This window comes from Balaenoptera ricei, chromosome 21 (genome assembly GCF_028023285.1).
Source record: "Balaenoptera ricei isolate mBalRic1 chromosome 21, mBalRic1.hap2, whole genome shotgun sequence".
NCBI lineage: Eukaryota > Metazoa > Chordata > Mammalia > Artiodactyla > Balaenopteridae > Balaenoptera > Balaenoptera ricei.
This window is the reverse complement of record NC_082659.1, coordinates 24,312,267-24,339,001: the sequence shown is the minus strand read 5'-3', so window position 1 is coordinate 24,339,001 and position 26,735 is coordinate 24,312,267. Positions and strand designations below refer to the sequence as shown.

At 43.3% G+C, this 26,735-nt stretch overlaps 1 protein-coding gene across 1 annotated transcript in view; it reads left to right on the top strand.

Moving 5' to 3' along the window:
• Nucleotides 1-3,029: 3,029 nt before the first annotated feature.
• The window catches only part of GSR (glutathione-disulfide reductase), a 40,394-nt gene continuing 16,688 nt past the window's right edge, over nt 3,030-26,735 (top strand). Inside the window, exons 1-7 of the mRNA XM_059909420.1 lie at nt 3,030-3,326; nt 12,009-12,035; nt 14,354-14,442; nt 16,293-16,362; nt 19,356-19,503; nt 22,135-22,189; nt 26,053-26,152. Coding sequence (XP_059765403.1) covers nt 3,030-3,326; nt 12,009-12,035; nt 14,354-14,442; nt 16,293-16,362; nt 19,356-19,503; nt 22,135-22,189; nt 26,053-26,152 — 786 coding nt within the window. The remainder of the gene's footprint in view (nt 3,327-12,008; nt 12,036-14,353; nt 14,443-16,292; nt 16,363-19,355; nt 19,504-22,134; nt 22,190-26,052; nt 26,153-26,735) is intronic.

The window sequence follows — 26,735 nt, the reverse complement described above, 5'->3', positions numbered from 1 at the left end:
CTAAATTTGTATAGTATTCAAAAGAAAAATTTAATGATGGAATTATTAAAATATGAAATAATCCCTTGGGGCTCTGCTGTCCCTCACAAATCATGCTAGTTTATAATGACATCATAAGACTGCGCACTTGAATGATAACTTAGTCGATTTTCATTCTCAGCATTTAATATCCTGAAACTACCTCTTATTAACTACATTGACTAAATTTTTACTTTAGCTGATATTTCTTTGCTTGAAGAAGAGAAAGTTTAGATACAGTCTGAAGTCTTCAAGTGTTGGGGATATGGCTACCCGTTCCCCTTCCCACCTAAGTCAGAAGTTCAAAGAGGAAAAACATTTACGTGAATGTAAAATATTATAGTCCCAAATAATACCTTATGAACCTTTGGTTTCAACATATTGCATGGGATTATGTATTTAATGAAAATGTTGATGAAAAGTTCTAGCAGAGACGTAGACCTCCTTTCATCTTCTTTATGTTTGCTTTACGGCATCATTGTTCTTCCGTATCTCCTGGTTCAAGACTTGTCATCTTTGACTCATACCCTGTCAGTTTCACTTCCTGATGTCTGTCCAATCTGTTTCTTCCTGCCTATTCTCAATACTGCCACCTATTACCTTTGCCTCCTACGCTGCCAGTTTCACCATTTCCAATCCATTTCATCTATTTCCAGGGAAAGACACCCCTGAGAAATCTCCAGAGACTCCTTATTGCCTCTGGAGTAATGTCTACACACCTTACCCTGGTTACTAGCAAGGCTTTCCAGGACTCCACTCACCTCCCATTCTCCCCTTTAAGTTGCCTACAGTTCAGCCGGTCGGCACTGCTCTGCTTACTTCCTCCAGTTACTGCTAGCTCATTTCCTCCACTGTAAGTTGTTCTTGTTTGACAAGCCTGTCTCCTTTTGGTCAGCCTTCCTACTTCACGCATGAAGAAACTGACTCTCAGAGGGATTAAGTGACTATGACAGCGCCTGTGGGGGGATACGAAACCAAGTTTCTCTGACTCAGACTCTTTACTCCTAGATACTTGTGCGTATTTCTTAAGAACAAGGATATTCTCTTATTTAGCCACAGTACAATTCTCAAACTCAGGAAACTTAACATCGATGTAGTATCATTATATATTATCCAGGCCATATTCAAATTTCACCAATCATCCTTTATAGGAAAATTTCCCCATCCAGAATCCCATTCAGGATCAAATCTTGCCTTTCATTCTCATAATTCTTCAATCTTCTTTAACCTGGAATAGTACCTTAGCCTCGTTTTTTTTAAGTTTTTTTAAAATTAATTATTTATTCTTGGCTATGTTGGGTCTTCGTTGCTGCGTGCGGGGTTTCTCTAGTTGCCATGAGCGGGGGCTGCTCTTTGCTGTGGTGCGCAGGCTTCTCATGCGGTGGCTTCTCTTGTTGCAGAGCACGGGCTATAGGCGCGCGGGCTTCAGTAGTTGTGGCTGGAGGTCTCTAGAGCGCAGGCTCAGTAGTTGTGGCGCACGGGCTTAGCTGCTCCCCGGCACATGGGATCTTCCTGGACCAGGGCTCGAACCCGTGTCCTCTGCATTGGCAGGCGGATTCTTAACCACTGCACCACCAGGGAAGTTGTTTGTTTTCAAGGCATTGACAGCTTTTAAAGAGTACAGGCCAGTTATTTGAAAATTTCCCTCAATGTGGCTTTTCCTGAGTGTTACCTCACGAACAGACTCAGGTTATGGATTTTTAGCAGGAATATTACGTAAGTGAAGTTGTATACTTCTTACTGCATCACATCACCAGGCACACGATGACAGCTGTCTCATTCCCGGCAATATTCACCTTTGACCACTTGGATAAGGTGGTGTGTGGCCCACTGTAAAGCCACCATTTTCCCCTTTGTGATCAATAAGCAATCTGTGGGGACATAGTCTGACTGTAAACAACCTTTTCCTCATCAAACTTTCACCCAGTGGTTTTAACATTCATTGATGTTTAATGACAGTGATCACTATGATAGTTGTAAAGTGATGATTTTTCTAACTCTTGTTTCATCTACATTTATTACATGGCAGCCTAGTGGAAGGAGGATCTTTCCCTTCTTTCCCTCTATTACTTTTTAATCAGGAAAACAAAACAAACAAAAAACTTAAAGAAAGAACTGGATACCATTCTACCTGGCGTGTGGTTGGTCCCCCTTCCCCTTCAGCGAGCTGGGCCTAGCTTCTGAGACCCGGACCTTTACTCCTTTGCCTCCACTGCTCCCAGCCTTGTGGGTGATGGGCGTCGGCCACACAAACTGACTAACTTACTACTTTGTTGTGCAATTGGTTGCTCCAGATATTCTAAAATGACACCCCAGTCTCTACAGCTTGGGAGGAAAATGCTTTTGTGTCTCCATCTCTACGCTATCTTTATGCTTCATCTGTGGAACACAAAAACATTTGTTCCAAAACCTCCCAAATTAAATGTGCTGAAAGCCGGGGGGGCGGGGGGTGGTGTTTAAACTGTAGATTGCTGGGGTCCTGCTCCAGAGTGTCCGATTTAGTAGATCTGGGTTAGGGCCCAGGGATCAGGTGGTCTGCGGATCAAACCTTGAGAAACATCACCCTCAAAATGATGGTGGGCAAGTCTCCCTTCCTGGAGAAGTCGGCGCCACAGGCAACTCCCAAAGGGCCCGCTCAGAAAAGGCTGGGGGAACAAAAGAGGGCGTTCATCCTTCCTCGCCCCATCAGCCTTCAGAAACCTACATTCGGCTGATGCCACTCGGGCGCGGGGACCCAGGTGCTGGGGTGAAGACGGAAGCGGAGAGTTCCCAGAAAAGAGACCCTCCCTTGGAGCAGGGCGGGCTGGCTCGCGCACAGCGGGACGGAGTGGGGCGGCTCCCCCCTGCCCCGGTCCGGCCGAGCCGGGGAGCCCCATCGCCAGCCCGCCCCGCACCCCGCCGCGCGCCGGCTGAGTGCTTAGTCACCGTGAGGCTGCGCCGGCCCCGCGCGCCCCCCTCCTTCCCTGGGCCCGCCCACGGGCCGCACCCCCGCGGCGCGCACTTCCGCATGCATGGCCCTGCCGGCCCGGACTCTGAGCGCGAGCGCGGGGCTCGGCTGGCGGCAGGCGGCGCGCACCTTCCCCGGCTACGCGCCACCTCGGGCCCGGGCCGCCCGCGCCCTCTCCCGCGCCATGGCGTGCAGGCAGGAGCCGCAGCCTTCGTGCCCGCCGCCCGCCGCCGGCGTCGCGGCCTGCTACGACTACCTGGTGATCGGAGGCGGCTCGGGCGGGTTGGCCAGCGCGCGCCGGGCGGCCGAGCTGGGCGCCCGGGCCGCCGTGGTGGAGAGCCACAAGCTGGGCGGCACTTGCGTGAGTACCCGCTCGCTCCCGGCGCTCCTCTTCACGCCTGGGTTCCTGCAGCGCCGCGTCCCGCCGCCCCGCTTTGTCTCAGCCTCTCTCTGCAGGAACAGCCTGTGCTCTTGCCTAGTGCGACCTCCCCCCGCCTCCCCGAGGATGGGCCCCCAGCGCTGCGCTGTCCGCTTTCCCACGCGGGTCGGAGTCAGGATCCCAGCGGGGTTTGATCAGAGAAGTGTAAAGGGGCTTTTCCGCGGCCCCCGAAGCTGTGCCTGCGTCTGTTCCAGCGCAGGTATCATAATAACGCTGGCCGGAGTTGGTGAAATCTAACATAACTTTCCTGCATCCTCACTCCTCAAGGTGGAAGGGTATCGTATTCCCTGCTCGATCTCATCACCAGATCCATGAAACATAAAACTGCATCTAGAATAGTTGCAGCTGGTCTGAGTCTTTGTGGGGAGAGGGGAAGGGAGGATGGAGCCCGTGTCACTGAATGAGGATCCCGGTCCTCTCCCTTCAGTTTCAAGGGCAGAATGATTTACAGCAGCGGTTCTCACTTTTGGCTGCACATTTGAATCACCTGAGGAGTTGAAAAAATTCTGCTGCCTGGGTGCAGCCTCGGCTTTGGGTGATTCTTAATTGCAGCCAAGGTTGAGAATCACCAACTACAGTTGACATTGACGTAGGATTTATTGTTAAATGACTTTACAGACCTTTTGTTTTGTTTTGGAGGGATTTTAAAACTACCTCCCCCCAAAAGAGGGTTGTAAATCCTGCGATTGAGAAACTATTACTTTAAAAAATAAGTTTAGTTCCCAAGTTACTGGCGTGGGCTCTTCTGTCACAATACTTGGGCGAGGTACTTGCTGTTAGTATTAAAATGTTGTATCCGAGTGTAACCTGGGCTTGGGCGTGGAGTTCTCGAAGTTCCTTTGGAGAGGGATGCTTAAATTACACTACACTGGGAACTCCTTAAGGGCAGAAGTGGGTTCATATGTTTGCAAGCTCTTATCACCTTAACAGAGAGCTTGCTCAATAACCGTATGTGAATGAAACTCAAAATTAACAGCTGTGAAAGGGCTGTCTCCAGTGTCCCGTGCTCACTTTTTAAGTTCAGAACGGAACGAGGAAAGGAAAAATCCCTGTTAATTATCAACTTGCACCTCGACACCTTAGTCTAGACAGACTCTTAGGAGAAGCCTGGCTCTGCAGAAAGCAGATGGAGGGGTGTCACTAAGAGGTCCCCCGGACAACTGGTGACATCACTTGATAACTGCTCATCTTTGTCCCTCTCTACTTCTCTGTTTTCCTCCTTCGCCATGTGTGTCATAATCAGCTTGTGTCATCCTTCATCGTTGCCTGGTTCCACTGGTATTAATCAAGAAGGGGCTGACTCCATTTTTAGGTTCCTGTTAGAAACGTGAATGCTTTAAGAGATCAACTACTTCCGAGAACAAGTAAAGGACAGCTTAGGAGTCAACCATTTACTGCTTCCTTATAGAGTGCCTGGCCTTGCTTATCTCATTATGCTGCAGCAACTTTTATTTTTTAGTAAGCATTGATCTCTTGGGGTAAGTCCCCTATTTAATATTTTTATTACATTCCATTTGGGCTCTTCTCAAACTGCCTTTTGGTTTTGAAATTCAAGGAAGGATGTAGTATGCCTTAGAATATCAGAGAAGATAAAACCAACTGATGAGACCTGTTTAGATCTGTCTCAGGACTCTAGTTGTCTGGGTTATCCACAGGTGCATTAATAAACTTCTTAGTGCAGTGATTTCCAAACAGGTGTTAGGGAAAATTGAGGCTCTCTGAAGCACATTTCATTTGTTCCTGTCTTCACTTCTCCTCCTAATCTAAGTGCTAAGTATTTGGATTGGGGCTGGTTGAGATAAAAGGGTAGATGCCAATATTTGTAAGACAAAGGTCCCTTCCCTCAAGGAATTTGCGATAAGGTGGGGAAGCAAAATGTAGACAGTCAACCCCAGAGTGAGGGGGTCTATGTTAATTGCTGTTATGGTAGTTGAGAGAAGAGTGTAATTATCACTTCTGCTTGGGCACATTGGATAGTTTTGGGACAGAGATAGTATCTTTGTGAACTTGAACTGGATGAATATTTTTTGACAGGGTAGGTCAGGGGCAGAGGCACAGAAGCAAGGTATGTTGTGTAATCAAATTTGACTGGAGCAGAGGGCGTCTCCTATAAAGCTGATGGGCAGGTGGTAGTAAAAATGTAGAGCTTCTGGAAGCACAGTGAACTGTGGAAGGGTTCTGAGCAGGAGAGTGGCACGATAAAAGTGGCTTTGTACTCGAGATACTATTGAGAGATGTCCCTTGGGAAAGTCAGATAGAAGTTTCTTTACTATTGACTCTCCAACCAGGTTTTTTTTTTTTTTTTCTAAGTGTTAATTAATGTATGTTAATTCTAAAGCTTGGTAAAATTTTTAAGTTGCTGTGGATAAATTCCCACAGGAGTTTCAAATTAAAGCCTCACGGTGGCGGTTATTTCCAGGGAGTGGGATTATGTTTTGTTTTTAACTGTTTCATTATTTGCTCATTTATTAATATGCCAGGTATATAGGTACTTTTTTAGATGCTGGGGTCACAGCAACGAAGCTAAAAGATAAAAATCCCCATCCTCATGGAGCTCACATTGTAGTTGTTATCTGTAGTTTCTAAATTTTCCATGCAGTTTTTTTAACAAATAAAAAAAATACAAGTTTTTGTTTTTAGCCTTCCTCCATGAAAACTTAGACTCATGGACTGATGGAGTTGGAAGTGATTTTGGAGATCTACTAATCCAGTCTGACTATAGTTGTTTTTTGTTTGTTTATTTTTTTAATGGGAAGCACTTACATAAGCTTGCTGACTTAATTTTTTTTAGAAAAATTTTTCTATCACTATCATTTTTATCAAGGACGATTTTTTGATTAAAAGTAGGAAGCTTATAATTTCAAGTAAGGGACAGCCCTTTATTTATTTATTTAACTCTTTTTTGCGGGGGGTGGGGCTGCCACACGGCTTGCAGGATCTTAGTTCCTCCACCAGGATCAAACCCGTGCCCCCTGCAGTGGAAGCAGAGAGTCCTAACCACTGGACCGCCAGGGAAGTCCCGACTGTCCTTTAAACTGAATACTTTTAGCTTTATAAAAACGGAGCATGGGCCCCATTGCTTTCATTTCATTAAGGATCCAGCTTACACAAATCCGTATAGGAATTTAGAAGCATTGTTCCAGCCTGGGACTGGAGATTTCACATTCATCTGAAGTTCTGCTGAAATAAGAATTGAACCAAAAGAATTTTAGTTCTGGGCTTCCCTGGTGGCACAGTGGTTGAGAGTCTGCCTGCCGATGCAGGGGACATGGGTTCGAGCCCTGGTCTGGGAAGATCCCACATGCCACGGGGCAGCTGGGCCCGTGAGCCACAACTACTGAGCCTGCGCGTCTGGAGCCTGTGCTCCGCAACAAGAGAGGCCGCGACAGTGAGAGGCCCGCTCACCGCGATGAAGAGTGGCCCCCCCTTGCCGTAACTAGAGAAAGCCCTCGCACAGAAACGAAGACCAAACACAGCATAAATAAATAAATAAATAAATAAAATTTATAAAAAAAAAAAAAGAATTTTAGTTCTAACATTTGAATACCTCTTGTATCAGTTCATTTTCTTACTTTAGATTCTGCCTTACACAGAATACTTTCTCCTTCTTTCTTTCTTTCTCCCTTCCTTCCTTTTTCTTTCTTTCTTTCTTTCTCTCTCCCTCTCTCTCCCTCCCTCCCTCCCTCCCTTCCTCTCTCTCTCTCCCCCCTTCCTTCCTTGCTCCCTCCCTCTTTCTTTCTCTCTTTTTCAAGGTAGATGCCTTACTGGGCTAACCTTTATCTGAAATTTGAAGGTAAAGACATGGATGTTGAATGTTTAATATGTGCCAGAGTGTGATATTGGATTTATAATAAGAAATATGTATTTGGTCTTTGTCCCCATTTCTAGCACAGAGTTCCTGGAACCCTTGGAATTTACTACGTGCTGAGTGGTAAGGGTGTCTGGATATTGAACCACACCTGAGTTTGTGTTAATGAGGTGTCTTCTGGAAAGAACATAAAATGGGGGCTGGTTGGTAGAGGAGCCAGCCATGTGATAGAGGGTTGGAACGTCAGCCTTAACCCCCTGCCCTTGGGAAGGCGAGGACAAGGGTCTGGAGGTTGACTGCCACCAGTGGCCAGTGATTTAGTCAGCCGTGCCTATGTAACGAAGCCTTCATAGAAAACAAAAAGGACAGAGTTCAGAGAGCTTCTGGGTTGGTGAGCACATGGGGTTTGGGGAGAGTGGCGTGTATGCCCAGAGAGGACACGGAAGTGCCACACCCCTTCCCAGGTACCTTGCCCTGTACGTCTCTTCCATTGGGCTGTTCCTGAGTTACATTATAGCTTTTTATGATAAACTGGTGATCTAGTAAGTAAAATGTTTCATCACATGTTTCTCTGAGTTCTGTGAGCCACTCGAGCACATTAATCAAACCCAAGAAAGGGGAAGGGGTCTTTGGAACCTTGGGTCTATAGCCGGTCGCTCAGAAGCACAGCTGACAACCTGGACTTGTGGTTGGTGACTAAAGTAGGGGCGGGGGGGATAGGACAGTCTTGTAGGACTGAGCCCTTCACCTTTGGGATCTAATGCTGTCTCCAGGTAGATAGTGTCAGAATTGAGTTAATTGCTTGATTGTGTGGAGAAATAAAACACACATCAGAATTGGTGTCAGAATTGTGAAAGGACATGGGCAAGTGGTGTCCAGACAGCATCTTGCTTGATAACTGTTGGTGTAAAGCTGATAAAGACAGGGATCTTTACCTGTTCTGGTCAGCAATACCGAGCCCCTAGAACAGTGTCTTGCACAATCTGAAAGAATGTGTTGATGAACCAATAGTGTTTTGCTTAGTGAATGATGACTGGTCATTTTCTAAGTGCTCCTTCCTCATATCAGTCCTGAACTAGATTTTAGGCTGCAAAGGAGGAAAACAGATGGAGGAACCATTAGGCAACTCTGTGATGGGGAACAGAAAGGGGGAAACCAGAGGAAGGAAGGTTCCTATTACTTAAGCACAGGTGACATTCTTGACAGGTGAGGTTGTAAATTAACCAGTGACATGGGCAGTGTGCAGTTTGTACTTGTCTGGGCAGAATTGAAGGTAAGAGGGCCAGCCCTAGGGAAGTGGAGAACCTCTGAATTTTGCCACCGGTATCATCAGACTCCTCACATGTTCTGTCCCTGTTTGGAGAGGCTCCTGTCCTCACTGTGAGCCAGTGCTGGCAGCTGACGGAACGGAAGGATTCTGAGCACTACATTGGAAGAGGGAGTTCTCAGAGATGGGCCATCAGTTTGCAGAGGGAGGCAGAACTGCAGGAATCTCTCTGACACTGGGTGTCTCTGTTCCTACGGCTTATTGTTGGTCAGTGCCCACCTAGAGAATGCAGGCTCTGCAGGGGGATTTGCCAGGTGGAAAGCGTGGTATGCTGCAGGCCTTAGCTGTGTGCACTCCTGGGAGGTCAGAGCCCTGACAACCCGTGACCCTAGTGCCCCAGTCTGGAAGGCAAGCTTTCTTTGCCATCTGTTGATCTGTTTCTGAAAGGGAGCCGGCCACCGGGGAATTTATCTCCTCTGTTTGCCATACAGCTTTTGTACACATGGGGAGCCGGCAGACTGCAGAAATAATTCAGAGGGGTCAGTGGCATCATCAGACCTATCGTGAATTAGAAAAGAGGTGCTTTACATACATTATCTCTGATCTCAAAATCTCTAGAATGTAAGTATTATCATTCCTATTCTATGGAATAGGAAACTGAGCTCAGAGGGGTTTAAAAAGTTACCCACCAACTTCTAGGAAGTGGAGGATTCAAACTCCTGTCTGTCTGACTCTACACCCGTGCTGTCTCTCTGACAACCTAATGCACCCTCAGCTGGAGAGCAAGAAGGAGGCTTGAACAGGACTCTGCACAGAGCTCTCCACTCCGGCTTCCCCAGCTTTGTAGGTAACGAATCGTTCCTTTCTTCCCTTCCAAGTCAAAGAGGCATCTGATAATCAGTTGTGTTGCACTGAAGTGTTCGAGGTTTCTGAAACTGTCGGAAACCCTGGAGGCCTATCACTAGGAGCTGCCAAAATAGGAGGAGGAGTACTTCAAGGTCATGGGCTTCCATTCAGCCATAGCCCCCGGGCCCAAGGTGTGCTGTGCTGGGATACAGATTCTCCAGCCCCCGAAGCTCACAATTTTCTACCACCTTCTCCCTCTGATTTCTGGCCCAAGACTTGGCAATTTTAGGGAATGTGGCTGATTCTGCTGCTGCCTCTTGAGCCAGCATCTTGGATAGGCTGAGCACCTCTCGCAGGTCAGGACCGTGGGCTCCATGAGAGCAGGGACCATTTCCACTGAGTGCTCTGCTTTGCGTAATGCCTGGCGGTAGTGAGTGAGCACTTCCTCAGTACTTCTGGATGAATGAATGGTCACAAGTTAAAAAGTTCAGAAACTTCTAAAAAATAAACTAACGTTAGTCATACGCTTGGCACCAGACCTGTGTTCTTTGGACACCGAGAGGGCCCGCCTCGTTCCTTATGGCCATGATCAGCAGAGCTTACAGGCACCTGACATAAATTATGTCTAGAAGGCATTTGTTTCCATATTAAAGAAAAATAATTGTATCATAAAAAATATTGAAAATAGACAAGAGAGATCAAAGAATCACCCATCTAAATTCCACTCCCCAGATAAAATCATTTTGGTTTATTTCTTGGTCTAAATGAATTATACAGTAATGAATGACATTATAAAAAGTATTTAGAGTGAAATATGAAAGTTTTCTCCCTCCCCAGAGATGACTACTGTTAAGAACATGGAATATTTGCTCAAACTGTTTAAATGTATGTGTACCTTTGCAAATATATATAATGCAAATTGGAACATGCAGAACAAATTGTTCTGCAGCTTTCTTTTTGTCCCTTAATATCCTAAGAGCCCCTTCTGTAACGGTAAATAGAAATCTACTGTGTCCTTTTAAATGGCTGCAGAGCATTCCATAGGCTCAATGTACAGTAATTTCCCTATAATAATGCTTCCGTACTGATGGGTAGTTAACTTGTGTCCAGTTATTCACTGTGACAGTACTACAGGGAACATCCTTATACGTGTGTCTGTGGACTCTTGGACATAACATGTGACTCCTTCTGTGTAATAAATTCCTAAATTTAGAATTGCTAAGTTCTAATGGTATGTGCAGTTTTAATCAGTCTTACTCTTTAAAAAATATTTTTTAATTGTATACGTTTGACATGTAACATTGTATAAGTTTAAGGCGTACAGTGTGTTACTCTGATTCATTTATAGGTTGTAATATGATCGACCATGTAGCGATATTTATCATATTACATAATTATAGTACAATGTCATTGTCTAAATTCTAATTAGTCTTACTCTTTTTTTTTTTTATTAAATTATTTATTTATTTATTTATGGCTGTGTTGGGTCTCCGTTTCTGTGCGAGGGCTTTCTCTAGTTGCGGCAAGTGGGGGCCACTCTTCATCGCGGTGCGCGGGCCCCTCACCATCGCGGCCTCTCTTGCTGCGGAGCACAGGCTCCAGACGTGCAGGCTCAGTAATTGTGGCTCACGGGCCTAGTTGCTCCGCGGCATGTGGGATCTTCCCAGACCAGGGCTCGAACCCGTGTCCCCTGCATTGGCAGGCAGATTCTCAACCACTGCGCCACCAGGGAAGCCCTAGTCTTACTCTTAACCACAGTTTTTTTTCCAAGTTATTTTAGGATGTGATCAAAAGGAAAAAACAGATATAAACAAAAATGTGTGTATAAACATATACATCACAGTTTACTAGGACTGTTGCAAGGAATTTTTTTCTAGTCTAAGGGGTATGAATAGTTATTTTCTTAAACAATTGTCTAGTTTTTATGTGAAATCTTACAACTATTTGTGTTTTTCTTTGTGTATAGGCTGCCAGAAGGCTAAGAGTCAAGTATGTGGTCTGTCTCTAACAAGTATATAAGCATGGAGATAGATAAATAGCTAGCTAGCTAGATAATAGCATGGATGAACTTTACTGCTTGATTCATCAATCGTCCTTTGATCTTGAAAAATAATGTAGTTTTCCACTAGAGATTTTCTCAAAGGGGACATTCTGGGTGTTTAACCCAGCATACGCCATGGTAAGTTTCCCAGAAATCCTCTAGGACAGTTGCTCAAATGGTTCAGTTGCCTTTATTCAGCCGGTGAGTCCTCTCACCTCCGTGGTGCTGTTTCTCTCTGCTTTGTTCCTTTGGACCTGTGCGAGCTCAGGCTTTGGCCACCTGCTGACCTATTACCATCCCTGCAGAGCATCCCCCCCTCCCCCCAGAAATGGAATTGTCCTCCCTCCCTCCCTTCTTCCCTTTCCCTCCTCTCCCCTCCCCCTCCCCCTCCTCCTCCTCCTTCTCTCTCAACTGCTTCTCTTGAGAAAAGGCTCATAAGTAAAATTCTCTGCCTCCTCACGCAAGGAAAGTAATGTTCCTATGTTTTCCAACTCTATAATAGAAAAAAGGAAGTAGCTGTAGAGTGTGACTTAGAACTCAAGGAAGTCTCCTGGGTGGATGCTTGGGGTTCATCTCTTGCATGTTTGTTTGATGGTTTGAGTTTAATAATCTTAAAATATGTCCTTTTTATTTTTTTTCTAGGTGAATGTTGGATGTGTACCCAAAAAGGTAGAACTTTTATTTCTCCTTCCTTCCGCACTCCTTTGACATATTTGGTAAATCATGATCAGAGTAAGGATGTTCTCAAATGTCCCAGTTAAAATTCTTGCTGCAAAAAATAACTGAGAAAGCTACTAAAAGTGGCTTGAACAGTAGGATAGTTTTTATTTGTGTTTTTAAATATCATTTATTAAGAAACCTGGAGGAAAAAATAAAGATGCCTGGAGATAGGCAGCTTCTGAGATTGGCTTAGCACTTAAGGATATCTGAAAGGACCCTGGCTTCTCTCCATCTTTCCGCTCTGGTATCCTTGGTGTATGGTCAATGGTAACCCCTGCCCCCTCATGGCCACAGGATGGCTTGTGGAGCTCCAGGCAGGATGTCCTCACCCAGCACTGCCCCTGCAGATTGCTTTAGATTCTCCTGGCCAGGATGAGCTACTGGCAAGTGAGTGGCATTTTCAGCCAGGAAGAAGGGAGGGAGGGGCTGCTGGAGAGATAACCACAGAAATACTAGCTCCTGGATACTAACTGCATCATACATACAAAGGAAATTCATCCTGGCCATTAACCTTGCGGTTAAGTTCCCAAAGTGACAAAGTGCCTGTGGGAACACAGAGGGGAGATACCCAGGATTGGAACACAGTGTCTGGTCTCAAACTTCTGATGGTCTAGAAGGAACAAAGACCAACAAAATATTTATAGTCATGGTGTAAAAGAAAAGCACTGTCCATCTGCAGGGGATAACTTTTTCTCAATAGGGAGATCCAGCCAGGAAATAAAAAAGTTTATACCTCACTGTAAGCCCAAGTGCTGATGTGACCAAGACCAAGTAGATGATGGTGGCAGATGGATGGATGTCCCTCCTACATGTGGCTCTGGTTAACTACATGGACCCTGGGTGACTTTGCACAGAGTGGGGTGTTTGCCTCAAGCCATCTGGTCTTTCACCTGCTCCAGGGCGTCTCTGAATCAGTTTTTCCCAGGGAGACAAGAACGGTTTTTCTCCTGGAAAGACGTGTCAAGATTGTCATGGGTTTTTTGTTTTATTTTGATGTTAGTAGTTCTTGTTTTTAAACAGAAATCTATTTCCCTATAAATTATCCAAGTTAAAATCATGTATCATGTGACGTTGGGTATCTCCTGGCCACTCTAAAATTGAATTTCTCAAGTTGCTTGAATGATGTTTCTGAGGACAGTATTTGGATACCATTGTGGTAAGCAGTTGATAGAATTGCACCTCAGTTAAAAGAATCCAGCACAGTCATCAATTTATTCTTCTTTAGGCATAAAGGGAGGAAGGTACAAAGAAGGAATCAAAGGCTTGTCAAAAGTCCTGGGACTTCCCTGGTGGTGCAGTGGTTAAGAATCTGCCTGCCAATGCAGGGGACACAGGTTCGAGCCCTGGTCAGGGAAGATCCCACATTGCCACAGAGCAACTAAGCCCATGCGCCACAACTACTGAGCCTGCACTCTAGAGCCCCAGAGCCACAGCTACTGAGCCTGTGTGCCACAGCTACTGAAGCCTGCGCGCCTAGAGCCCGTGCTCCGCAACAAGAGAAGCCACCGCAATGAGAAGCCCACGCATCACAACAGAGAGTAGCCCCCGCTCACCGCAACTAGAGAAAGCCCGCGCACAGCGACGAAGACCCAAGACAGCCAAAAATAAATAAATAAATAAATAAATAAAAGTCATGTCTCTGGCATGTCTGACAAAGAAGATGGTAGTTTGTCATCTAGAGTTCTGGATGCCAATTTCATTTCAGTTCTCATGATGATCAGTTGGTTTACAGGTTATAGGCTACATCCCACAGGAGATGCATCTAACCTTTGAGTTCCAGATGTCTGATTACATATATCCTTACAGGGACATATTTGTAGTTATAGGAATCCATTTTCTTAAAGTTTCCGGTGCTCGATTTTATCTAATAGTTTCCTTCTAAATCACTTTAAAGTTACAGATGCAATTGCATTTCTTAAATTGAGCACAGAAGGCAAGGCTTAAAGAAATTTGAAACTTAAAATGAATGTAAGCAATAGTAAATTTGAATGGAAGAACTGTGAGACATGTAAAGAATATTCTGCTTTTACAGAGTATATAAACTATGGAATTCAACTGTAGAAGTAATTTCCCCCAACATTTCAGAAGTCTCACTATGAAATCTATCTGGTCATATTTCTGAAGTTTCTCTTTTAAAATGTTTAGTTTTGTTTGTAAGTTAAAGGTCAGTATCTTTATCTACTATTATATAGTTACCTTTCTGTAGAAAACAATTTCTCTTTTTTCTCTGGACTCACGCACTACTGTCTTGGGTACTTTTTTTATAGGTAATGTGGAACACAGCCGTCCACTCTGAATTCATGCATGACCACGTTGATTACGGCTTTCAAAGCTGTGAGGGTAAATTCAGTTGGCGGTAAGTGTAAACGCTGAGAGAGCTCTGTTTACAAACATACACTTTTTCTTTCATAGTGAAGTAAGCCATAAACTTTTTGAGGGTGTATTATTGTGTCAAAATGTATATAACATAAACTTTTGGAGGTGATAGATATGTTTTTGGCATTGAGTGCAGTGATGACATACTTATGCATATACTTATCTCTAAACTCATCAAGTTGGTACATTAAATATGTACAGCTTTTTGTATGTCAGTCATACATCAATAAAGTGGTTTTAAAGTACACAACACAACATGAAAGGTTCATTTTAGCCCTTTTAAAGTTGTCAATTCTGTGGCATTAGGTATATTCATAGTGTTGTGCAACCATCACCAACATCCATTTCCAGATTTCCACCAACCCAAACGGAAACAGTGTACCTGTTAAACAATCTTCCCTTGCTCCAAACCCCTGGTATCTCTATTCTGTTTTCTGTCTCTATGAGTGTGACTATTCTAGGTACCTTATACAACATCTTATACAAATATGCCTGGCATATTTCACTTAGCATAGCACTTTTAGAGTTCGTCCATGCTGTGGTATGTGTCAGAATTTCATTCCTTTTTAAGGCTGAATGCTGTTGCCTAATATTTTTTTTTTTAAGTTTTTTTTTTAAAGCAGATATTCATTTTTAATTAATTAATTATTTATTTTTGACTGTGTTGGGTCTTCGTTTCTGTGCGAGGGCTTTCTCCAGTTGCGGCAAGCAGGGGCCACTCTTCATCGTGGTGCGCGGGCCTGTCACTATCGTGGCCTCTCTTGTTGCGGAGCACAGGCTCCAGACGCGCAGGCTCAGTAGTTGTGGCTCACGGGCCTAGTTGCTCCGCGGCATGTGAGATCTTCCCAGACCAGGGCTCGAACCCGTGTCCCCTGCATCGGCAGGCAGATTCTCAACCACTGCGCCACCAGGGAAGCCCCCTAATATTTATATACCACACTTTCTTTCTTTATTCATCCTTCAGTGGACTCCTAGGTTTTTTCCATCTCTTGTCTATTGTGAATAATGATGCTATGAATATTGGTCTACAAGCCCCTGTTTTCAGTTGTTTTGGGACTATACCTAGAAGTGGAATTGCTGGGTCATGTGGCAATTTATATTTAACTTTTTTTTGAAGTTTTATACCTTTTATTTATTTATTTTATTGAGGTATAGTTGATATACAATATTATATAAGTTTCATTTGTACAACATAGTGATTCACACCTTTTAAAGGTTTTACTCCATTTAGAGTTATTGTAAAACATTGGCTATATTTCCTGTGCTGTCCAATATATTTTTGTAGCTTATTTATTTTATACGTAATAGTTTGTACCTCTTAATCCCCCGTGTTGAACTTGTTTTTTTTTTGGCCACGCCTTGCGGCATGCAGGATCTTAGTTCCCGACCAGGGATCGAACCTGAGCCCCCTGCAGTGGGAGCGCGGAGTCCTAACCACTGGACCGCCAGGGGATTCCCTGCCATAAACTTTTCTAGCCATAAATTTTTTTTTTTTAATTTTAGCATATTCATTCATTTATTGAGCAAGTAATGAGTGGCCACCGTATACTAGGCACTGTGCCAAAGCAGCTCTCCTTGCCTTCTTTGCAGAAAGAAATTTACGAACCTTGCGTGCCACATGCACATTCTCCATAGAGTAGAATAAGGGTTCTGCACATACGGAACGCAGACGGACACAGGGGAAGGTGTGCCTGCCTTTAGAGACACTCACTCCCAGGGCTCTCATGGACAGTCTGATTCTCTGCTCCGGGGTGTTCAGGGTCAGAGGCCCTAGTTACGACTGAAAGAGGAGACTCCAGATCCTCAGTACTGACTCCGGTTTCATTGCAGGGTTGTAAAGGAAAAGCGGGATGCCTACGTGAGCCGCCTAAACACCATCTATCAGAATAATCTAATCAAGGTGAGCATGCCAGGTTTTGAACTTTGGGAAGAAGCTGTTCTCTGCCGGAGAACCAAATCTGGCCAGACATAGCCTTTACATTTATCTCTTGTTTCTTTTCTTTCTTTTGTGATTAATGGTTTTGATGTTGACCTGTAAGAATGTAAGTCGGACTCGGTAGGCCAGTCTCATTTCTATTTCTACGGAAAGTGGGACGTATGTGCCTAAGTCGGCGAATCAGGTCTCACCTGATGCCTGCCTGCACCTGTCTGACCCTCCACTTAGTTCCAGAAACCAAGCACATAAGAGCCTGATTATGTAACAATGTGCCAGTTTATGGATTAAAATCAGGACCATTATCCTTGGTGGCTAAATCTACTCAGGACACCGTGTTATGGTTCAGAAGGTTTTTGTGAATGAAGTCCAGTCAGGAAAACTGGGCAAAGGTATGTTTGGCTTCAGCAAATGTATGTTGTCCTTTGCTCTGCTGAGGCTTTTCCTACCCTCATGCTTTGATGTCATTCCTCTGCCACTGGACTGTACTGAAGCACCATCCAACTCTCCTTTTTCTTTTTTATTTATTTATTTTTAATTTATTTATTTTTGGCTTCGCCGTGCGGCTTGTGGGATCTTAGTTCCCCAACCAGGGATTGAACCCACACCCTCGGCAGTGAAAGTGCGGAGTCCTAACCACTGGACCGCCAGGGAAGTCCCAACTCTCCCTTTTCTTGACAGTGTGACTCCCAGCACCCTTAACTGGTCTTTGTGGTCTCACTCTGCAATTTCTAACACATCAACATAGCTTAGGTTGTACTACATCAGTATATTTGGGATGGTATTTGGGCCACTGTAATCTCATTAGCACATGTTTATAAACCACTTTTTAGGGTGAGTTACTTGTACAGATGGCTAACCTCATAATTTTTATATTAATTCTTATCATTCATTGGGTTTATTTTTTTGGAGGGTGATATTTTCTGACCTTAACCCCCAAATTCAAGGGGAAAGTGTTTGGTCTTCAGACCCCTGTGCACTGAGTTCAAGAGATTTTAAGGTGGCTAGACATGAATATGAGATGCCATTTGCTATACTAAGACACCCAAGTAAAAAAAAATTTTTTTTAATGGAGCTAGCTTAAAGTACTTTTGCAAAAGAGATAGGAAAATTACTCAGGAAACAGCATTTTTTAATACTCAAAAATCTTGGTGTGTAGCAGAATTTACCATGACCTTATTGGAAAGGAATCACAGGCGATCCAGAAATTCAGAATAGGAAACTTTCTGTGAAATATCCTAGGAAATGAAAATAAAAATTTCATAACCCATATTATTGCCACTCGACTCAGTCTCCTTTTTGTCTAGCACCCGGTAGGAAATCATTACCTCCTGGAGGAAAGTTTTTCAGGAGCCTCGTGGCTTTTGACATCAATCTTGATTCACCTTGATTAAGCAGGGCACCTGCAGAACAGGCCTGGAGGGCTGATTAGAAAGGAGGAAATAGCTCAATTCAGAACCAGGTGTGTTCCAAAATGTTGAAACGCTCCATTCTGTGATCGTGCCTACAGGATTCCATTGTCCTTGTGAGTTGCCCACATTTCTTGCCAGTGTGTGTATCCTGGCTGGCAGAAGCTTGCTGGCAGTCCAAACTCAAGCCCGGGCACAGAGGCTGCCAGGAAGAGCAAATCAAGTCTGAGTTCTCAGCACCTCTAGTGTAGAGCTTCACGGTCATGTAATTTTGTGGTATTCTTCCCCCCTTCATTTGAGAAAACAGAAACATTGCTTTTCCTTCCCTTGGCCAGAGTATTTCCCTTTGGCCTCAGCTCCCTGCACCTTTATCCTTTTGTTTTTCTCAGCCTTCTTTCTTTCCTCCAGACACATCATTCTTCAGTGTGTTTTCATTCTAAGTGAGGAAGGCTTTCTCCTTCAACTCTTGGGGACAAAGATGCAATCTTCTTCCTTGTGGGAATGACTTGCGTATATTTTTTTTTAGTCTCTGGGTTTTGGCCCAAGATAGTCCCTTTATTTTTTCTTACTGCATACGTCTAGCATCAAATGGCAACCCCCGACCTAAGTATCAATTAACAGTCAGAAGTTCTGCAGAAACTCGAACATTGGAGAGTTGTCTTAGCATCAGCAAACCATAAATCAGAATCCTCAGTAGAGAATGGAAAGATCTAAGAAGTTGCAGCAAGTTTTGTTTTGGTTTTTGGTTTTTTTTGGTTGTTTTTTGTTTTTTAGGGTTTTTTTGACCATACCAAACGGTTTGCAGGATCTTAGTTCCCCGACCAGTCCTAACCACTGGACAGGGAATTCCCTTGTTTTGTTTTTTAATCTTTTTCTTCTTTTTTTAAAAATTTTATTTTATCAAAGTATAATTGAATTACAATGTTGTGTTAGTTTCTGCTGTTCAGCAAAGTGACTCAGTTATACATATATATTTTTTTCATGTTCTTTTCCATTGTGTTTTATCATAGGATATTGAATATAGTTCCCTGTGCTATACAGTAGGACCTTGTTGTTTATCCATCCTATATATAATAGTTTGCATCTGCTAATCCCAAACTCCCAGTACTTCCCCTTCCCCAACCCTTTGGTTTTTTGTTTGTTTGTTTGTTTGTTTTATAAATTTATTTATTTTTGGCTGCACTGGGTCTTTGTTGCTGCGCACGGGCTTTCTCTAGTTGCGGCGAGCGGGGGCTACTCTTCGTTGCGGTGCATGGGCTTCTCATTGCGGTGCCTTCTGTTGTTGCGGAGCACCGGCTCTAGGTGCGTGGGCTTCAGTAGTTGTGGCTCACGGGCTCAGTAGTTGTGGCTCGCGGGCTCTAGAGCGCAGGCTCAGTAGTTGTGGCGCACGGGCTTAGTTGCTCCGCGGCATGTGGGATCTTCCTGGACCAGGGCTCGAACCTGTGTCCCCTGCATTGGCAGGCAGATTCTTAACCACTGCGCCACCAAGGAAGCCCCCCTTTGTTTTTTAATCTTAAGAACAGGCTAATGTTACCATGCTTCCTTCTCCAGTCCCACATAGAAATCATCCGCGGCCATGCAGTATTCACGTGTGACCCCCAGCCCACAGTGGAGGTCAACGGGAAAAAGTACACTGCTCCTCACATCCTGATTGCCACAGGTGGCATGCCCTCGCTTCCTCAGGAGAGCCAGATCCCTGGTGAGTCTTCCAAAGGCATATGCTTGTTAACAATAGTCAGAAAGAATTTACCATTGTTTTCCACCTTACTAGCCATGCCAGGGGATCTGCCATATACCAGTTCTTTGTCTTGGACACGTGAGAGAAGGTCTCTGCAGAACCTAAATGTAATTGGCCTAAGTGGTACCTAGTGACGGGGCAAAGGAAGATATTTCATCCAGCTCCAGGCTCAGACATACTACAGTAACACAGGGGGAAGAATCAGCAAAAGCCCCATCCTTCCCTTCTCGGCACAGTAGAGATTGTTTCCAGCCTCAGTTTGTCATGAGATATTTACTGTTTTGTTTAAGAGAGAGAGCTCTTGTAGAGATGTAACTTCATCAGCTAATTAAGCCTTCTTATATGCATATTTTTCTCTCATATAAAGAATTAGAAAATTAAAGCAGTAAGGAATCTCCGAGACAGTCTTGTCTACCTTTGCTTTGTATACACAGGGATGAGTCATAACATACTGCCTTGTTCTCTCATAGGAAACATTGTCCATATCTTTTTCCCCAACTAGATTATAAGGTCTTTGTGGATGGTGATCATATACAACTTCTACTTAAGACCCATGACCATGGATTGGCTTCTTCCGACCCATGACCAACCTGAATGTATATGGAAAATTTTGAGTGTGTATGCATTTATGTATTTTTATCTCTCTGGAGAGAGGATCGATAAAATTTCACCAGCTTTTAAAAGGGTTCATGACTCCCCAAAAGCTAAAGAACAACTACTGTAAAAAATATGAAGATACTGTTGTCAAGTAACTTAAAATTTAGTTGGTACGATTGGAGATACACATCTTGATAGGGAACAACCTCTATGATTGATTGTTTAGTGAAAGAAAACAAGGTGTGGAACAATGTGTATAACATGCTACAGTTTATGTCTTTTTAAAAAGACAGGGAGACTGTACAGATGCACTAGGATCTCTGGAAGGGCACTCAAAACCCTGCAGTGCCAACTGCCTCCAAGGAGAGGACCAGAGCTCTGGGTTGGGAAAGAGACCTGCTTTTCACTAGATGCTCTGTGGTGCTTTTTGAATTTTTTAAGATATACATTTATTAATTTAAAACATGTAATAAAAACAAATGCAAAGAAATAAAAGGTAAGTGTTCCAAGGTGATTGCCAGACAGTGAGGGTCAGGATCCTCAGAGGTGGGACGGATTACTATGAGCTGTCACGGACCAAAAAGACTTCCTGGGAAAAGGGCTTACAAACTGAGCACTATGTGCCGAAGAAGAGAAAGACCAGAAGAACCAGTGGGTAATAAATAGGTCTTTAAAGGACCTTCAGTCAATTAAAACAGTTTTTCTAGCAGTGAAATCTGGAAGCAAATACATTGAACTGAAACTGGAAGAAGGTTAGGGCCAAATTGTGGAGATTTATGAAGTCAAATTAAGAAATCTCTGTCATTCACGAAAACCAGTTATTAATAGCTTACAAATAGGGTAGTGACAAGATCTAAGTGATAACTTTAGAAAACTAATCTGATAGTGATTTACAGAGGCGGAAGGCCAGTTAGAAAGTTGTTGCAGCAGAATGTACAGGAGGTGGTAATAGGTCCTGAACTACAGTGTTAGCGTCGGAAATGTGGTGGAAATACTCAGTTCAGCTCTGCAGACAGTTACTAATCCACTGCTATGTGCCAGGCACTAGGAGGAGAGGACAGACATAAGAGACACAGAAGGATGAATCGGCTAGTATATTTCATTGATTCCAAGACACATTAAAAAAAAAATGCTCAACACCTCTGAAATCAGGATGGGTCCTTAATCATTGTGCATTGAATTTGGCAAAATGCAGTATTTTAAATAACTAATGAGATGGCCGTTGTTGAGAGAAGGAATTACAGATTGATAACTCAAGACTTTGGATTATTGATGGAAGGTAGTCTTTTCAGCTGAAGTGGTAAACGAGAGGGATATGGTTTGGGAAATAAAGTTAAGGTTCTATTGTGAAAATACTGAGTTTGAAACAAAGTTAAATGGTATAGAAAGACAGTTAGAAATATGGAACTAGAACCTGGGGAGAAGGTCAAAACTGGAACTACACATTTGGAAGTCTCCCACAATGAAGGGAGAGTTGGTTAAAACCTTTGAAGGAAAAAAGCAGAGAGAAGAGAACCAAGGCTGAGCCCATTTGGGGGCGGGAGAATGAAGCAGAGCCAACAAGGAGTCTATTCATGAGAGCTGAGGAGATCTTTTTTTTTTTAAATTAATTAATTTATTTGGCTGCCATTGGGTCTTAGTTGAGGCATGTGGGATCTTAGTTCCCCGACCAGGGATCGAACCCGAGTCCCCTGCATTGGAAGGCGGATTCTTAACCACTGGACCACCAGGGAAGTCCCAAGCTGAGGAGATCTTAATTCCTCAAAGAAACTTAATAGTTACTTAGTCATCACTGCTCTTATTTCTACAGAGGAAATTAAAATGTTGACTCAGGGAAGATTTGATTGGCAGCTTCCCAAGTGGAGACTTTAACAGAATTTGTCAAAACAGAGAGTGTGATGGCTGAGAAAGTGTTTGGTTCATACATAAAATGTTGTGATTATTTTACAAGAGAAGACTCCATCTGTGTGACCTATGTTGCATTTTCCTACATAGGTGCCAGCCTAGGAATAACCAGTGATGGGTTTTTTCAGCTGGAAGAGTTGCCTAGGTAAGCTGCTTTTCTTCCTGACCTCCATGTTCAGTCTCCCTCAGTTTCTCCCAACAGTTCTACCTCCTCTTCCCAACTATTAAATGTAGGAATTTCCAGAATTCTGTTCTACCTCTTCTATTTTTATGACCTTGGGTATCTCATCCATGAGTACCCCGCAGTAAATGACTCAAATCTTTCATGCTTTTGGTCGGAGGCCATTGTAAAATTTTTAGGACCAGAATCAAATGCAGGGTGGTTTTGAGAATAAACACTGAAGTTCTAAAACTGTCTTCTTTCTTCAACTTGATAGAGCATCAGTTGATAATGTGTCTAAAGTGATTCTGATCTTCAAAGCAGCTAGTACAGAGGCATCTGGATAAATGAAGGCTCTGTCAGTCTCACAAAAATAGGTTTTCTGAAATTGGCCTTTATACGTGTTTGTCCTAATAACCTTAGTAGACTTCTGTCGTGGATTTAGATAACACAGAGAGAAAAAAGATAATGAGGAGGATTGTTTCTCTAATTTGAAGAAGCTGCCAATTGCAGGCTTCCTCGATTAGCGGGGTCCTCCCTTCACTCATGATAAGTGATAGGGCACCTGGGAACTGGAGGAGGGACCCTGTTAGCCCAGAGTTTGGCCTTTATTTCCTTCTGAGTAGCACTCACCCTGGAGTCATTATTTCTCAACTCTGCTGCTCTCTCGGCGGGCGCTGCCAACGCAGTGGGAAGTCTTAATCCCGCGCTTTTACATGAAGGCCTTTCTGGAGGGTGACTGATAATCCCTGCTTGTTCCTTTACCTTAATTCACCTGGAACCACAGGTGGTTCATCAGGGACAAGAGGGCGTCTTGGCAGTTCCATAGCTGCTGTGAAAATGTCCTGTTACGACATTCAGACCAGGTCATCTTCTGACTTTGAGAAAAGGAAACAGGCATTTTAGATTTGCTGTCTGTGGGGCAGGGCAGCGTGTTAGAGAGCAGCCTTTCTTTCCTCATGATCTGTTTGGTTTTAGGTGTGAAGGATATGAGACATGTGAGAATATATGCAGAAATGTGGTCATGACTCATCGTGTTTAAACGATACAATTCAATCTGGACTCAAAGAAGCTTCATTCTAGATATCGGTCCATTACCTATTTTTAAACCATTTATTAAACTTGTGCTGGTAGCACTACAAGTTGACGAAATGAATGTATGCGTGTTATAAACAAGACTCTGGGAACATAGGAAAATGAATTAACAATTGGTATATGATTTTTGTCTTCTTTTTTTAAGATTCCTTTATCATTGTTATGTTGGTAAGTAAGTAAATAATCAAAGAAGGAACAAATTCTATAGGCGAGGTAACATGTGCTCTGGACTGTATGATCCAGCTTTTACCCTCATTGGGCTTATGGTTGAGGGGAGGCTGGAGCATAGAGTCTGTGGAACATTGTGGGACAAGAGGTTCTGATGGCCGTAATGAGGGAAAGAGAAGTGCTGTGGGGACTCAGCAGAATATAAGATTGTTTGTAGGTGGTGGAGGGCTCCCACGTGTGTCTGCCAAAGTGTCTATGTCCTCAGGGTGAGCCACGGCCTCCCCCCTCCTCTCCTGGAGACTCTCCAAGACCAACAGGCATTGAGGGTAAGAAGGAGAATGTGGAGATTGTGCTTGGTTCACAATTTTTACCTAACTTACTGAGATTTTCGTATACTGAAGATTGGTGTTTTAAATCAAGACTCCAGGGGCTTCCCTGGGGGCGCAGTGGTTAAGAATCTGCCTGCCAATGCAGGGGACACGGGTTGGAGCCCTGGTCCGGGAAGATCCCACATGCCGCGGAGCAACTAAGCCCGTGCGCCACAACTACTGAGCCTGTGCTCTAGAGCCCGTGAGCCACAACTACTGAAGCCCATGCACCTAGAGCCTGTGCTCCGCAACAAGAGAAGCCACCGTAATGAGAAGACCGTGCACTGCAACAAAGAGTAGCCCCCACTCGCCGCAACTAAAGAAAGCCCGTGCGCAGCAACAAAGACTCAACGCAGCCAAAAATAAATAAATTAATCAATTAAAAAAAAATCAAGACTCCAAAAGCCTGGATGTCAGCTCCCCAGCCTGAGCTTCAGCTTGTCAAGACCATGCCACTGTGTCTTCGTTCCTCTGGCAGTCTCTGTATCACAATGCAGAGCTTGGGGATGAAGCCAACATGAAGTGCAAAGCTGAGCATCTTTAAGGGACCAGGTCCTGACGCATCATCAGAACACTTAGATGCAGCCATACCTGAAGTCAGGACTTCTCGGTTACATTAATCAATAAATTCCTTTTTTTTTTAAACCAAAAAGAAAAAAAAAGATTGTTTCCAGTGGTTACTTTACTGGTACGAGGTGGACTAGAGGGGCCTGTGGAAGCTGAGGGGGAAACACTGAGCTCCTAAATTGGCCTTTCATCATATTTCAGAGATTGATAGAATTTAGCAATGAGCAAGGGAAAATACTGAGCCAGAGGAGAATAACGGTGGTGAGGATTGTGATGCCAAAGAAAGGAACAGAAGAGATATTTGAAGCAATAATGACTGTCACTTTCCCCCAAATTAATGTCAGACACCAAACCACAGATCCAGGAAGGTCAGAGAACACGAAGTAGGGTAAATGTCAAAAAACTATACCTAGGCATATAATTTTCAAACTGTAGAAAATCAAAGAAAAAATTCTGGAAGAAGCCAGAAGGATGAAACACACCTGACCTATAAGGGGAGCAAAGATGAGAATTACAACAACTCTTCAGAAACTATGCAAACAAGAGAGTGGAATATTTAAAGTGTTGAGAGGAAAAAACCCCACCAACACAGAACTCTTTACTCTGCAAAATTATCCATCAAAAGTGATGGAGAAATAAAGACTTTCTCAGACAAGCAAAAAAAAATTGTGGTGCCAGTTTTAGTTTTAGGTGCGAAGATCTCTGCATAAGGAATCGTCTCTAGCTTCAAAGGGTTTTTATTTCCTCTCTGAGGAAATGAAGCTAAGGAATTTTTAAAACACCTAAAAATATATTTCTGTTCTACAGAAGGATATTTTCTACTTAAAATTACTGTGTTATCCTGGATTGGATCTTGGGACAGAAAAAGGAAATGAATGGAAAGACAGGTGAAATCTGAATAAAGTCTGAAGTTTAGTCAACAGTAATGTACCAGTGTCAGTTTTGACAACTGTACCATGGTTTATAAGATGTTAACTTTTTTTTTTTTAATTGAAGTATAGTTGATTTACAATGTTGTGTTAATTTCTGCTGTACAGCAAAGTGCCTCAGTTATACATATATACACATTATTTTTTGTATCTTTTCTATTATGGTTTATCTCAGGACATTGAATATACTTCCCTGTGCTATACAGTAGGACCTTGTCCATCCATTCTACATCTACTAACCCCAAACTCCCAGTCTATCCCTTCCCAAACCCCTCCGCCTTGGCAACCACAAGTCTATTCTCTATGTGAGTCTGTTTCTGCTTCATAGATAAGTTCATTTGTGTCGTATTTTAGATTCCACATGTAAGTGATACCATATGGTATTTCTCTTTCTCTTTCTGACTTAACTTCACTTAGCATAATCTCTAGTTGCATCCATGTTGCTACAAATGGCGTTATTTCGTTCTTTTTTATGGCTGAGTAGTATTCTATTGTATATATGTACCATGTCTTCTTTATCCATTCGTCTGTTGATGGACATTTAGGTTGTTTTCATGTCTTGGCTATTGCAAATAGTGCTGCTATGAATGTAAGATGTTAACTTTAGGAAAAACTGGGCAGGGGGTATACTATCTGTACTATCTTTTAAACTTTTCTGTAAATCTAAAATTATTCTAAAATAAGTTTATTTAACGATCTTAACCCTCTACTCTAATGGTAGCCGCAGTGTCATCGTTGGTGCTGGTTACATTGCTGTGGAAATAGCTGGGATCCTTTCCGCCCTGGGTTCTAAGACATCACTAATGATACGGCATGATAAGGTAAATTCTATCCTTTTCCTTGATGTTAATCTTTTAAAAAATCTACAGGGAGAAGTTTCTCTTATGTTGTCATTAAATACTAGGGTGCAAAGCATGTGGAGCCGGTTGGTCTGTTCCACATGGAGCTGCTTTGAAGGCATCTGAATAAGGGCTTACATCCTTCCTAGCCATCAACTGCTAGTTGATGATACTGATTGAGATTTGATCAGACTTGCTGGTGTTTCCATCATGAAGTGGTAGATAGCATGCCTTAATAAAACATACATCCTTAAATATAAATATTAGTTAAATTGAGCAAACTGTCAGGTTAATTTCTTATTCTGAAAATCAATTGCATATGATCAGATAGTGTTGGATTATTAACACTCAGTCAAAAAATTTACTAAATTCTTTGCATTAAAAGGAAACGTATCAAAGATATTTGCACACCTATGTTCATCGCAACATTATTCACAATAGCCAGGAGGCAGAAGCAACCTGTGTCCGCTGATGAATGGATAAACAGAATGAGGAATACCCATACCATGGGATGTTATTCAGCTCTAAAAAGGAGGGACATTCTGACACATGCTACAACATGGAT